The sequence below is a fragment of the Mya arenaria genome, chromosome 6 (assembly GCF_026914265.1).
Source record: "Mya arenaria isolate MELC-2E11 chromosome 6, ASM2691426v1".
Classification (NCBI taxonomy): Eukaryota; Metazoa; Mollusca; class Bivalvia; order Myida; family Myidae; genus Mya; species Mya arenaria.
Genome location: NC_069127.1, coordinates 74,645,658 through 74,659,449, shown reverse-complemented (window position 1 = coordinate 74,659,449; position 13,792 = coordinate 74,645,658). Strand labels below are relative to the sequence as shown.

Sequence of the window (13,792 nt, the reverse complement as noted above, 5' to 3'; positions counted from 1 at the left end):
CAGACTCTACAGACTTGTGGTTTCACAAGTTTTCGGGGTTTTTTAATAACATTCATTAATTTACTAGTCGGCAGTATAGCAAGTGCACTACAATAATAATGCACCAATATAACAATACAATTTAGGAATACACTTGACCTTTTAGATAAAGGAAATTTAAATCACAATGAAACATACAGATTAAGCACTATTTCTGCTCATAAGAATCGAAAAATGACTAGTCATTGCTTGTAACCGTGTCTTTAAAATCAGTCAGTCAGCCACTATTGACTAATTGAAACATGAAAAATAAATGCCGTCAGCATTCACTGGCTGTGGGTACTTCTTCGTGCATAGATAAGGGGGAGGCAACTTCTCGAGACGGGCCTGGCTCAGGCTTGTCGCCGGAACCAGCAGCAACGTTTTCACTATTCGCCACCTGATAAACAAAAGTACGAATTTAAAGTTATTTTATTTTCCAAAATTAATGTTAGTTGATCTGAGTCATAGATTCAAAAACAATAAATATGAATGTCGATGAATATGTCTGACCAATGCTTTGCTAAAAAAAAATAATGTGTGTCTTACCTTGGGTATTTTGGATGCAAATTTAAAAGCATACACGTATACAGCTACGGTTACAGCGGCCACTGTGACAGCTCCGACTGACCCTACCGTACCCACCAGAACGAAGGTCGCTGTAATGGATGTTTTTTGTAAAAATATTAACTCCATTTGAAGATGAAATTAAAAACAATGTTCGATGCAATGCATGTATTATTTTAAAACATTGACAATTGTACTATTGTAAATTATCAATTGAAACTATTATATGTTTTAAATTGACGAAGTAACTGGACCAATTACCAATTAATAAAATATCTAAACCAAACAAATAACCTAAACACTACAAAATCTCTTCAATACTTACACGAAATTGAGTTTTTGTCATTATTCTTTGATAATCCTTTAAATTTCTCCAAAATGATTGTTGCATTCCTGTTACTAGGCGTTGTTGACACAGTAAAAGACCCTGTTGTAATGCTGCTCTCTGTTGTTGAGACAGTGGAAGGCCAAGTTGTACTGCTGTTCTCTGTTGTTGAGACAGTGGGAGGCCAAGTTGTACTGCTGTTCTCTGTTGTTGAGAAAGTGGAAGGCTCTGTTGTACTGCTGGCTCCTGTTGTTGAGACAGTGGAAGGCCCTGTTGTACTGCTGGCTCCTGTTGTTGAGACAGTGGGAGGCCAAGTTGTACTGCTGTTCTCTGTTGTTGAGACAGTGGGAGGCCAAGTTGTACTGCTGTTCTCTGTTGTTGAGACAGTGGAAGGCTCTGTTGTACTGCTGGCTCCTGTTGTTGAGACAGTGGAAGGCTCTGTTGTACTGCTGGCTCCTGTTGTTGAGACAGTGGAAGGCCCAGTTGTACTGCTGGCTCCTGTTGTCGAGACATTAGAAGGCCCTGTTGTACTGCTGGCTCCTGTTGTTGAGACAGCAGAAGGCCCTGTCGTACTGATGGTCCCTGTTGTTGATACAGTGGAAGGCCCTATTGTACTGCTACTCACTGTTGTCGAGACAGTAGAAGGCTCTGTTGTACTGATGGTCCGTGTTGTCGAGACATTAGAAGGCCCTGTTGTACTGCTGGCTCCTGTTGTTGAGACAATGGAAGACCCTGTTGTACTGCTGCTCTCTGTTGTTGAAACAGTAGAGGACCCTGTTGTACTGCTGCTCTCTGTTGTTGAAACAGTAAAAGGCCCTATTGTACTGCTGCTCTCTGTTGTTGAGACAGAGGAAGACCCTGTTGTACTGCTGGTTTCTGTTGTCGAAACAGTGGAAGGCCCAGTTGTACTGCTGGTCCCTGTTGTCACGACAGTGGAAAGCCCTATTGTACTGCTGCTCTCTGTTGTTGAGACAGTGGAAGACCCTGTTGTACTGCTGGCTCCTGTTGTTGAGACAGTGGAAGGCCCTGTTGTACTGCTGGCTCCTATTGTTGAGACAGTGGAAGGCCCTGTTGTACTGCTGGCTCCTATTGTTGAGACAGTGGAAGGCCCTGTTGTACTGCTGGCTCCTGTTGTTGAGACAGTAGAAGGCTCTGTTGTACTGCTGCTCTCTGTTGATAAGACAGTGGAAGGCTCTGTTGTACTGCTGGCTCCTGTTGTTGAGACAGTAGAAGGCTCTGTTGTACTGCTGGCTCCTATTGTTGAGACAGTGGAAGGCCCTGTTGTACTATTGCTCTCTGTTGTTGAGACAGTAGAAGGCCCTGTTGTACTGCTGGCTCCTGTTGTTGAGACAGTGGAAGGCCCTGTTGTACTGCTGGCTCCTATTGTTGAGACAGTGGAAGGCCCTGTTGTACTGCTGGCTCCTATTGTTGAGACAGTGGAAGGCCCTGTTGTACTACTGATCTCTGTGGTTGAGACAGTAGAAGGCCCGGTTGAACTGCTGCTCTCTGTTGTTGAGACAGTAGAAGGCTCTATTGTACTGCTGCTCTCTGTTGTTGAGACAGTAGAAGGCTCTATTGTACTGCTGCTCTCTGTTGTTGAGACAGTGGAAGGCTCTATTGTACTGCTGCTCTCTGTTGTTGAGACAGTAGAAGGCCCTGTTGTACTGCTGGCTCCTGTTGATAAGACAGTGGAAGGCCCTGTTGTACTGCTGGTTCCTGTTGTTGAGACAGTGGAAGGCCCTGTTGTACTGCTGGCCCCTATTGTTGAGACAGTGGAAGGCCCTGTTGTACTGGTGCTCTCTGTTGCTGAGACAGTGGAAGGCCCTGTTGTACTGCTGCTCTCTGTTGTTAAGACAGTGGAAGGCCCTGTTGTACTGCTGGTTCCTATTGTTGAGACAGTGGAAGGCTCTGTTGTACTGCTGGCTCCTGTTGTTGAGACAGTAGAAGGCTCTGTTGTACTGCTGGCTCCTATTGTTGAGACAGTGGAAGGCTCTGTTGTACTGCTGGCTCCTGTTGTTGAGACAGTGGAAGGCCCTGTTGTACTGCTGGCTCCTATTGTTGAGACAGTGGAAGGCCCTGTTGTACTGCTGGCTCCTGTTGTTGAGACAGTGGAAGGCCCTGTTGTACTGCTGGCTCCTATTGTTGAGACAGTAGAAGGCCCTGTTGTACTGCTGCTCTCTGTTGTTGAGACAGAAGAAGGCCCTGTTGTACTGCTGGCTCCTATCGTTGAGACAGTGGAAGGTTCTGTTGTACTACTGTTCTCTGTTGTTGAGACAGTGGAAGGCTCTGTTGTACTGCTGCTCTCTGTTGTTGAGACAGTGGAAGGCCCTGTTGTACTGCTGCTCTCTGTTGTTGAGACAGAAGAAGGCCCTGTTGTTCTGCTGGATCCTATTGTTGAGAGAGTGGAAGGCTCTGTTGTACTACTGCTCTCTGTTGTTGAGACAGTAGAAGGCTCTGTTGTACTGCTGCTCTCTATTGTTGAGACAGTGGAAGGCTCTTTTGTACTGCTGGCTCCTATTGTTGAGACAGTGGAAGGCCCTGTTGTACTGCTGGCTCCTATTGTTGAGACAGTGGAAGGCCCTGTTGTACTACTGCTCTCTGTTGTTGAGAAAGTAGAAGGCCCTGTTGTACTGCTGGCTCCTATTGTTGAGACAGTGAAAGGCTCTGTTGTACTGCTGCTATTTGTTGTTGAGACAGTGGAAGGCTCTGTTGTACTGCTGGCTCCTATTGTTGAGACAGTGGAAGGCCCTGTTGTACTGCTACTCTCTGTTGTTGAGACAGTGGAAGGCTCTGTTGTACTGCTGGCTCCTATTGTTGAGACAGTGGAAGGCTCTGTCGTACTGTTAGCTCCTATTGTTGAGACAGTGGAAGGCTCTGTTGTACTGCTGCTCTCTGTTGTTGAGACAGTGGAAGGCTCTGTTGTACTGCTGCTCTCTGTTGTTGAGACAGTGGAAGGCCCTGTTGTACTGCTGGCTCCTATTGTTGAGACAGTGGAAGGCCCTGTTGTACTGCTGCTCTCTGTTGTTGAGACAGTAGAAGGCCCTGTTGTACTGCTGGCTCCTATTGTTGAGACAGTGGAAGGCTCTGTTGTACTGCTGCTCTCTGTTGTTGAGACAGTGGAAGGCTCTGTTGTACTGCTGCTCTCTATTGTTGAGACAGTGGAAGGCCCTGTTGTACTGCTGGCTCCTGTTGTTGAGACAGTGGAAGGCCCTGTTGTACTGCTGGCTCCTATTGTTGAGACAGTGGAAGGCCCTGTTGTACTGCTACTCTCTGTTGTTGAGACAGTGGAAGGCTCTGTTGTACTGCTGGCTCCTATTGTTGAGACAGTGGAAGGCTCTGTTGTACTGCTGCTCTCTGTTGTTGAGACAGTAGAAGGCCCTGTTGTACTGCTGGCTCCTATTGTTGAGACAGTGGAAGGCCCTGTTGTACTGCTGCTCTCTGTTGTTGAGACAGTGGAAGGCTCTGTTGTACTGCTGCTCTCTATTGTTGAGACAGTGAAAGGCCCTGTTGTACTGCTGGCTCCTATTGTTGAGACAGTGGAAGGCCCTGTTGTACTGCTGGCTCCTATTGTTGAGACAGTGGAAGGCCCTGTTGTACTGCTGCTCTCTGTTGTTGAGACAGTGGAAGGCTCTGTTGTACTGCTGGCTCCTATTGTTGAGACAGTGGAAGGCTCTGTTGTACTGCTGCTCTCTGTTGTTGAGACAGTAGAAGGCTCTGTTGTACTGCTGGCTCCTATTGTTGAGACAGTGGAAGGCCCTGTTGTACTGCTGCTCTCTATTGTTGAGACAGTGGAAGGCTCTGTTGTACTGCTGGCTCCTGTTGTTGAGACAGTAGAAGGTCCTGCTGTACTGCTGCTCTCTATTGTTGAGACAGTGGAAGGCCCTGTTGTACTGCTGCTCTCTGTTGTTGAGACAGTAGAAGGCCCTGTTGTACTGCTGGCTCCTATTGTTGAGACAGTGGAATTCCCTGTTGTACTGCTGCTCTCTATTGTTGAGACAGTGGAAGGCCCTGTTGTACTGCTGGCTCCTGTTGTTGAGACAGTAGAAGGCTCTGTTGTACTGTTGCTCTCTGTTGTTGAGACGGTAGAAGGCCCTATTGTACTGCTGGCTCCTATTGTCGAGACAGTGGAAGGCCCTGTTGTACTGCTGCTCTCTGTTGTTGAGACAGAAGAAGGCCCTGTTGTACTGCTGGGTTCTATTGTTGAAACAGTGGAAGGCTTTGTTGTACTACTGCTCTCTGTTGTTGAGACAGTAGAAGGCTCTGTTGTACTGCTGGCTCCTATTGTTGAGACAGTGGAAGGCCCTGTTGTACTACTGCTCTCTGTTGTTGAGAAAGTAGAAGGCCCTGTTGTACTGCTGGCTCCTATTGTTGAGACAGTGGAAGGCTCTGTTGTACTGCTGCTCTCTGTTGTTGAGACAGTGGAAGGCTCTGTTGTACTGCTGGCTCCTATTGTTGAGACAGTGGAAGGCCCTGTTGTACTGCTACTCTCTGTTGTTGAGACAGTAGAAGGCTCTGTTGTACTGCTGGCTCCTATTGTTGAGACAGTGGAAGGCTCTGTTGTACTGCTGGCTCCTGTTGTTGAGACAGTGGAAGGCTCTGTTGTACTGCTGCTCTCTGTTGTTGAGACAGTGGAAGGCTCTGTTGTACTGCTGCTCTCTGTTGTTGAGACAGTGGAAGGCCCTGTTGTACTGCTGGCTCCTGTTGTTGAGACAGTGGAAGGCCCTGTTGTACTGCTACTCTCTGTTGTTGAGACAGTAGAAGGCCCTGTTGTACTGCTGGCTCCTATTGTTGAGACAGCGGAAGGCCCTGTTGTACTGCTGCTCTCTGTTGTTGAGACAGTAGAAGGCTCTGTTGTACTGCTGCTCTCTGTTGTTGAGACAGTAGAAGGTCCTGTTGTACTGCTGCTCTCTGTTGTTGAGACAGTGGAAGGCCCTGTTGTACTGCTGCTCTCTGTTGTTGAGACAGTAGAAGGCCCTGTTGTACTGCTGGCTCCTATTGTTGAGACAGTGGAAGGCTCTGTTGTACTGCTGCTCTCTGTTGTTGAGACAGTGGAAGGCTCTGTTGTACTGCTGCTCTCTATTGTTGAGACAGTGGAAGGCCCTGTTGTACTGCTGGCTCCTATTGTTGAGACAGTGGAAGGCCCTGTTGTACTACTGCTCTCTGTTGTTGAGAAAGTAGAAGGCCTTGTTGTACTTCTGGCTCCTATTGTTGAGACAGTGGAAGGCTCTGTTGTACTGCTGCTCTCTGTTTTTGAGACAGTGGAAGGCTCTGTTGTACTGCTGCTCTCTGTTGTTGAGACAGTGGAAGGCCCTGTTGTACTGCTGGTTTCTGTTGTCGAAACAGTGGAAGGCCCTGTTGTACTGCTGGCTCCTGTTGTTGAGACAGTGGAATGTCCTGTTGTACTGCTGGCCCCTATTGTTGAGACAGTGGAAGGCCCTGTTGTACTGCTACTCTCTGTTGTTGAGACAGTGGAAGGCTCTGTTGTACTGCTGGCTCCTGTTGTTGAGACAGTAGAAGGCCATGTTGTACTGCTGGCCCCTATTGTTGAGACAGTAGAAGGCCCTGTTGTACTGCTGGTTCCTATTGTTGAGACAGTGGAAGGCTCTGTTGTACTGCTCGCTCCTGTTGTTGAGACAGTAGAAGGCTCTGTTGTACTGCTGCTCTCTGTTGATAAGACAGTGGAAGGCTCTGTTGTACTGCTGGCTCTTGTTGTTGAGACAGTGGAAGGCTCTGTTGTACTGCTGGCTCCTATTGTTGAGACAGTGGAAGGCCCTGTTGTACTGCTACTCCCTGTTGTTGAGACAGTAGAAGGCCCTGTTGTACTGCTGGCTCCTATTGTTGAGACAGTGGAAGGCCCTGTTGTACTGCTGCTCTCTGTTGTTGAGACAGTAGAAGGCTCTGTTGTACTGCTGCTCTCTGTTGTTGAAACAGTAAAAGGCCTTATTGTACTGCTGCTCTCTGTTGTTGAGACAGAGGAAGACCCTGTTGTACTGCTGGTTTCTGTTGTCGAAACAGTGGAAGGCCCAGTTGTACTGCTGGTCCCTGTTGTCACGACAGTGGAAAGCCCTATTGTACTGCTGCTCTCTGTTGTTGAGACAGTGGAAGGCCCTGTTGTACTGCTGGCTCCTGTTGTTGAGACAGTGGAAGGCCCTGTTGTACTGCTGGCTCCTGTTGTTGAGACAGTGGAAGGCCCTGTTGTACTGCTGGCTCCTATTGTTGAGACAGTGGAAGGCTCTGTTGTACTGCTGGCTCCTGTTGTTGAGACAGTAGAAGGCTCTGTTGTACTGCTGCTCTCTGTTGATAAGACAGTGGAAGGCCCTGTTGTACTGCTGGCTCCTGTTGTTGAGACAGTAGAAGGCTCTGTTGTACTGCTGGCTCCTATTGTTGAGACAGTGGAAGGCCCTGTTGTACTGTTGCTCTCTGTTGTTGAGACAGTAGAAGGCTCTGTTGTACTGCTGGCTCCTATTGTTGAGACAGTAGAAGGCCCTGTTGTACTGCTGGCTCCTGTTGTTGAGACAGTGGAAGGTCCTGTTGTACTGCTGCTCTCTATTGTTGAGACAGTGGAAGACCCTGTTGTACTACTGATCTCTGTGGTTGAGACAGTGGAAGATCCTGTTGTACTGCTGCTCTCTGTTGTTGAGACAGTAGAAGGCTCTATTGTACTGCTGCTCTCTGTTGTTGAGACAGTAGAAGGCTCTATTGTACTGCTGCTCTCTGTTGTTAAGACAGTGGAAGGCTCTGTTGTACTGCTGCTCTCTGTTGTTGAGACAGTAGAAGGCCCTGTTGTACTGCTGGCTCCTATTGTTGAGACAGTGGAAGGCCCTGTTGTACTGCTGGCTCCTGTTGTTGAGACAGTAGAAGGCCCTGTTGTACTGCTGGCTCCTGTTGTTGAGACAGTGGAAGGCCCTGTTGTACTGCTGCTCTCTGTTGTTGAGACAGTGGAAGGCCCTGTTGTACTGCTGCTCTCTGTTGTTAAGACAGTAGAAGGCCCTGTTGTACTGCTGGCTCCTATTGTTGAGACAATGGAAGGCTCTGTTGTACTGCTGGCTCCTGTTGTTGAGACAGTAGAAGGCTCTGTTGTACTGCTGGCTCCTATTGTTGAGACAGTGGAAGGCTCTGTTGTACTGCTGGCTCCTGTTGTTGAGACAGTGGAAGGCCCTGTTGTACTGCTGGCTCCTATTGTTGAGACAGTGGAAGGCCCTGTTGTACTGCTGGCTCCTGTTGTTGAGACAGTGGAAGGCCCTGTTGTACTGCTGGCTCCTATTGTTGAGACAGTGGAAGGCCCTGTTGTACTGCTGCTCTCTGTTGTTGAGACAGAAGAAGGCCCTGTTGTACTGCTGGCTCCTATTGTTGAGACAGTGGAAGGTTCTGTTGTACTACTGTTCTCTGTTGTTGAGACAGTGGAAGGCTCTGTTGTACTGCTGCTCTCTGTTGTTGAGACAGTGGAAGGCCCTGTTGTACTGCTGCTCTCTGTTGTTGAGACAGTAGAAGGCCCTGTTGTACTGCTGGCTCCTATTGTTGAGACAGTGGAAGGCTCTGTTGTACTACTGCTCTCTGTTGTTGAGACAGTAGAAGGCTCTGTTGTACTGCTGCTCTCTATTGTTGAGACAGTGGAAGGCACTGTTGTACTGCTGGCTCCTATTGTTGAGACAGTGGAAGGCCCTGTTGTACTGCTGGCTCCTATTGTTGAGACAGTGGAAGACCCTGTTTTACTACTGCTCTCTGTTGTTGAGAAAGTAGAAGGCCCTGTTGTACTGCTGGCTCCTGTTGTTGAGACAGTGAAAGGCTCTGTTGTACTGCTGCTCTCTATTGTTGAGACAGTGGAAGGCTCTGTTGTACTGCTGGCTCCTATTGTTGAGACAGTGGAAGGCCCTGTTGTACTGCTACTCTCTGTTGTTGAGACAGTAGAAGGCTCTGTTGTACTGCTGGCTCCTATTGTTGAGACAGTGGAAGGCTCTGTTGTACTGTTAGCTCCTATTGTTGAGACAGTGGAAGGCTCTGTTGTACTGCTGCTCTCTATTGTTGAGACAGTGGAAGGCCCTGTTGTACTGCTGCTCTCTGTTGTTGAGACAGTGGAAGGCCCTGTTGTACTGCTGGCTCCTATTGTTGAGACAGTGGAAGGCCCTGTTGTACTGCTGCTCTCTGTTGTTGAGACAGTGGAAGGCCCTGTTGTACTGCTGGCTCCTATTGTTGAGACAGTGGAAGGCTCTGTTGTACTGCTGCTCTCTGTTGTTGAGACAGTGGAAGGCCCTGTTGTACTGCTGCTCTCTGTTGTTGAGACAGTGGAAGGCCCTGTTGTACTGCTGGCTCCTATTGTTGAGACAGTGGAAGGCCCTGTTGTACTGCTGCTCTCTGTTGTTGAGACAGTGGAAGGCCCTGTTGTACTGCTGGCTCCTATTGTTGAGACAGTGGAAGGCTCTGTTGTACTGCTGCTCTCTATTGTTGAGACAGTGGAAGGCCCTGTTGTACTGCTGGCTCCTGTTGTTGAGACAGTGGAAGGCCCTGTTGTACTGCTGGCTCCTATTGTTGAGACAGTGGAAGGCCCTGATGTACTACTGCTCTCTGTTGTTGAGACAGTGGAAGGCTCTGTTGTACTGCTGGCTCCTATTGTTGAGACAGTGGAAGGCTCTGTTGTACTGCTGCTCTCTGTTGTTGAGACAGTAGAAGGCCCTGTTGTACTGCTGGCTCCTATTGTTGAGACAGTGGAAGGCTCTGTTGTACTGCTGCTCTCTGTTGTTGAGACAGTGGAAGGCTCTGTTGTACTGCTGCTCTCTGTTGTTGAGACAGTGGAAGGCCCTGTTGTACTGCTGGCTCCTGTTGTTGAGACAGTGGAAGGCCCTGTTGTACTGCTGGCTCCTATTGTTGAGACAGTGGAAGGCCCTGTTGTACTGCTGCTCTCTGTTGTTGAGACAGTGGAAGGCTCTGTTGTACTGCTGGCTCCTATTGTTGAGACAGTGGAAGGCTCTGTTGTACTGCTGCTCTCTGTTGTTGAGACAGTAGAAGGCTCTGTTGTACTGCTGGCTCCTATTGTTGAGACAGTGGAAGGCCCTGTTGTACTGCTGCTCTCTATTGTTGAGACAGTGGAAGGCTCTGTTGTACTGCTGGCTCCTATTGTTGAGACAGTGGAAGGTCCTGTTGTACTGCTGCTCTCTATTGTTGAGACAGTGGAAGACCCTGTTGTACTACTGATCTCTGTGGTTGAGACAGTGGAAGATCCTGTTGTACTGCTGGCTCCTATTGTTGAGACAGTGGAAGGTCCTGTTGTACTGCTGCTCTCTATTGTTGAGACAGTGGAAGGCCCTGTTGTACTGCTGGCTCCTGTTGTTGAGACAGTAGAAGGCTCTGTTGTACTGTTGCTCTCTGTTGTTGAGACGGTAGAAGGCCCTATTGTACTGCTGGCTCCTATTGTTGAGACAGTGGAAGGCCCTGTTGTACTGCTGCTCTCTGTTGTTGAGACAGAAAAAGGCCCTGTTGTACTGCTGGGTTCTATTGTTGAAACAGTGGAAGGCTTTGTTGTACTACTGCTCTCTGTTGTTGAGACAGTAGAAGGCTCTGTTGTACTGCTGGCTCCTATTGTTGAGACAGTGGAAGGCCCTGTTGTACTGCTGCTCTCTGTTGTTGAGACAGTAGAAGGCCCTGTTGTACTGCTGGCTCCTATTGTTGAGACAGTGGAAGGCTCTGTTGTACTGCTGCTCTCTGTTGTTGAGACAGTGGAAGGCTCTGTTGTACTGCTGGCTCCTATTGTTGAGACAGTGGAAGGCCCTGTTGTACTGCTACTCTCTGTTGTTGAGACAGTAGAAGGCTCTGTTGTACTGCTGGCTCCTATTGTTGAGACAGTGGAAGGCGCTGTTGTACTGCTGGCTCCTATTGTTGAGACAGTGGAAGGTTCTGTTGTACTACTGCTCTCTGTTGTTGAGACAGTGGAAGGCTCTGTTGTACTGCTGCTCTCTGTTGTTGAGACAGTGGAAGGCCCTGTTGTACTGCTGGCTCCTATTGTTGAGACAGTGGAAGGCCCTGTTGTACTGCTACTCTCTGTTGTTGAGACAGTAGAAGGCCCTGTTGTACTGCTGGCTCCTATTGTTGAGACAGTGGAAGGCCCTGTTGTACTGCTGCTCTCTGTTGTTGAGACAGTAGAAGGCTCTGTTGTACTGCTGCTCTCTGTTGTTGAGACAGTGGAAGGTCCTGTTGTACTGCTGCTCTCTATTGTTGAGACAGTGGAAGGCCCTGTTGTACTGCTGCTCTCTGTTGTTGAGACAGTAGAAGGCCCTGTTGTACTGCCGGCTCCTATTGTTGAGACAGTGGAAGGCTCTGTTGTACTGCTGCTCTCTATTGTTGAGACAGTGGAAGGCTCTGTTGTACTGCTGCTCTCTGTTGTTGAGACAGTGGAAGGCCCTGTTGTACTGCTGGCTCCTATTGTTGAGACAGTGGAAGGCCCTGTTGTACTACTGCTCTCTGTTGTTGAGAAAGTAGAAGGCCCTGTTGTACTGCTGGCTCCTATTGTTGAGACAGTGGAAGGCTCTGTTGTACTGCTGCTCTCTTTTGTTGAGACAGTGGAAGGCTCTGTTGTACTGCTGCTCTCTGTTGTTGAGACAGTGGAAGGCTCTGTTGTACTGCTGGTTTCTGTTGTTGAGACAGTGGAAGGCTCTGTTGTACTGCTGGCTCCTGTTGTTGAGACAGTGGAAGGTCCTGTTGTACTGCTGGCTCCTATTGTTGAGACAGTGGAAGGCCCTGTTGTACTGCTACTCTCTGTTGTTGAGACAGTGGAAGGCTCTGTTGTACTGCTGGCTCCTGTTGTTGAGACAGTGGAAGGCCCTGTTGTACTGCTGGCCCCTATTGTTGAGACAGAAGAAGGCTCTGTTGTACTGCTGGTTCCTATTGTTGAGACAGTGGAAGGCTCTGTTGTACTGCTCGCTCCTGTTGTTGAGACAGTAGAAGGCTCTGTTGTATTGCTGCTCTCTGTTGATAAGACAGTGGAAGGCCCTGTTGTACTGCTGGCTCTTGTTGTTGAGACAGTGGAAGGCCCTGTTGTACTGCTGGCTCCTATTGTTGAGACAAAAGAAGGCCCTGTTGTACTGCTACTCTCTGTTGTTGAGACAGTAGAAGGCCCTGTTGTACTGCTGGCTCCTATTGTTGAGACAGTGGAAGGCCCTGTTGTACTGCTGCTCTCTGTTGTTGAGACAGTAGAAGGCCCTGTTGTACTGCTGCTCTCTGTTGTTGAGACAGTAGAAGGTCCTGTTGTACTGCTGCTCTCTGTTTTTGAGACAGTGGAAGGCCCTGTTGTACTGCTGCTCTCTGTTGTTGAGACAGAAGAAGGCCCTGTTGTACTGCTGGCTCCTATTGTTGAGACAGTGGAAGGTTCTGTTGTACTACTGTTCTCTGTTGTTGAGACAGTGGAAGGCTCTGTTGTACTGCTGCTCTCTGTTGTTGAGACAGTGGAAGGCTCTGTTGTACTGCTGCTCTCTATTGTTGAGACAGTGGAAGGCTCTGTTGTACTGCTGGCTCCTGTTGTTGAGACAGTGGAAGGCCCTGTTGTACTGCTGGCTCCTATTGTTGAGACAGTGGAAGGCCCTGTTGTACTACTGCTCTCTGTTGTTGAGACAGTAGAAGGCCCTGTTGTACTGCTGGCTCCTATTGTTGAGACAGTGGAAGGCTCTGTTGTACTGCTGCTCTCTGTTGTTGAGACAGTGGAAGGCTCTGTTGTACTGCTGCTCTCTGTTGTTGAGACAGTGGAAGGCCCTGTTGTACTGCTGGTTTCTGTTGTCGAAACAGTGGAAGGCCCTGTTGTACTGCTGGCTCCTGTTGTTGAGACAGTGGAAGGCTCTGTTGTACTGCTCGCTCCTGTTGTTGAGACAGTAGAAGGCTCTGTTGTACTGCTGCTCTCTGTTGATAAGACAGTGGAAGGCCCTGTTGTACTGCTGGCTCCTATTGTTGAGACAGTGGAAGGCCCTGTTGTACTGCTGCTCTCTGTTGTTGAGACAGTGGAAGGCCCTGTTGTACTGCTGGCTCCTATTGTTGAGACAGTGGAAGGCCCTGTTGTACTGCTGGCTCCTATTGTTGAGACAGTGGAAGGCTCTGTTGTACTGCTGCTCTCTGTTGTTGAGACAGTGGAAGGCCCTGTTGTACTGCTGCTCTCTATTGTTGAGACAGTGGAAGGCCCTGTTGTACTGCTGGCTCCTGTTGTTGAGACAGTGGAAGGCCCTGTTGTACTGCTGGCCCCTATTGTTGAGACAGTGGAAGGCCCTGTTGTACTGCTGGTTCCTATTGTTGAGACAGTGGAAGGCTCTGTTGTACTGCTCGCTCCTGTTGTTGAGACAGTAGAAGGCTCTGTTGTACTGCTGCTCTCTGTTGATAAGACAGTGGAAGGCCCTGTTGTACTGCTGGCTCCTGTTGTTGAGACAGTAGAAGGCTCTGTTGTACTGCTGGCCCCTATTGTTGAGACAGTGGAAGGCCCTGTTGTACTGCTGGCTCCTGTTGTTGAGACAGTAGAAGGCCCTGTTGTACTGCTGGCCCCTATTGTTGAGACAGTGGAAGGCCCTGTTGTACTGCTGGTTCCTATTGTTGAGACAGTGGAAGGCTCTGTTGTACTGCTGGTTCCTATTGTTGAGACAGTGGAAGGCCCTGTTGTACTGCTGGCTCCTGTTGTTGAGACAGTGGAAGGCTCTGTTGTACTGCTGCTCTCTGTTGTTGAGACAATGGAAGGCCCTGTTGTACTGCTGGTTCCTATTGTTGAGACAGTGAAAGGCCCTGTTGTACTGCTCGCTCCTGTTGTTGAGACAGTAGATGGCCCTGTTGTACTGCTGTCCCCTATTGTTGAGACAGTGGAAGGCCCTGTTGTACTGCTGGTTCCTATTGTTGAGACAGTGAAGGCTCTGTGTACTGCTG

The 13,792-nt window shown here is 48.9% G+C and overlaps 1 protein-coding gene across 1 annotated transcript in view; it reads right to left on the bottom strand.

Moving 5' to 3' along the window:
* Nucleotides 1–298: 298 nt before the first annotated feature.
* The window catches only part of LOC128238034 (uncharacterized), a 24,914-nt gene continuing 11,420 nt past the window's right edge, over nt 299–13,792 (bottom strand). Inside the window, exons 2-4 of the mRNA XM_052953601.1 lie at nt 10,808–11,194; nt 1,536–1,828; nt 299–418 (exon numbers count right to left, since the gene is read on the bottom strand). Of these exons, the coding sequence (XP_052809561.1) occupies nt 299–418; nt 1,536–1,828; nt 10,808–11,194 (800 nt within the window). The remainder of the gene's footprint in view (nt 419–1,535; nt 1,829–10,807; nt 11,195–13,792) is intronic.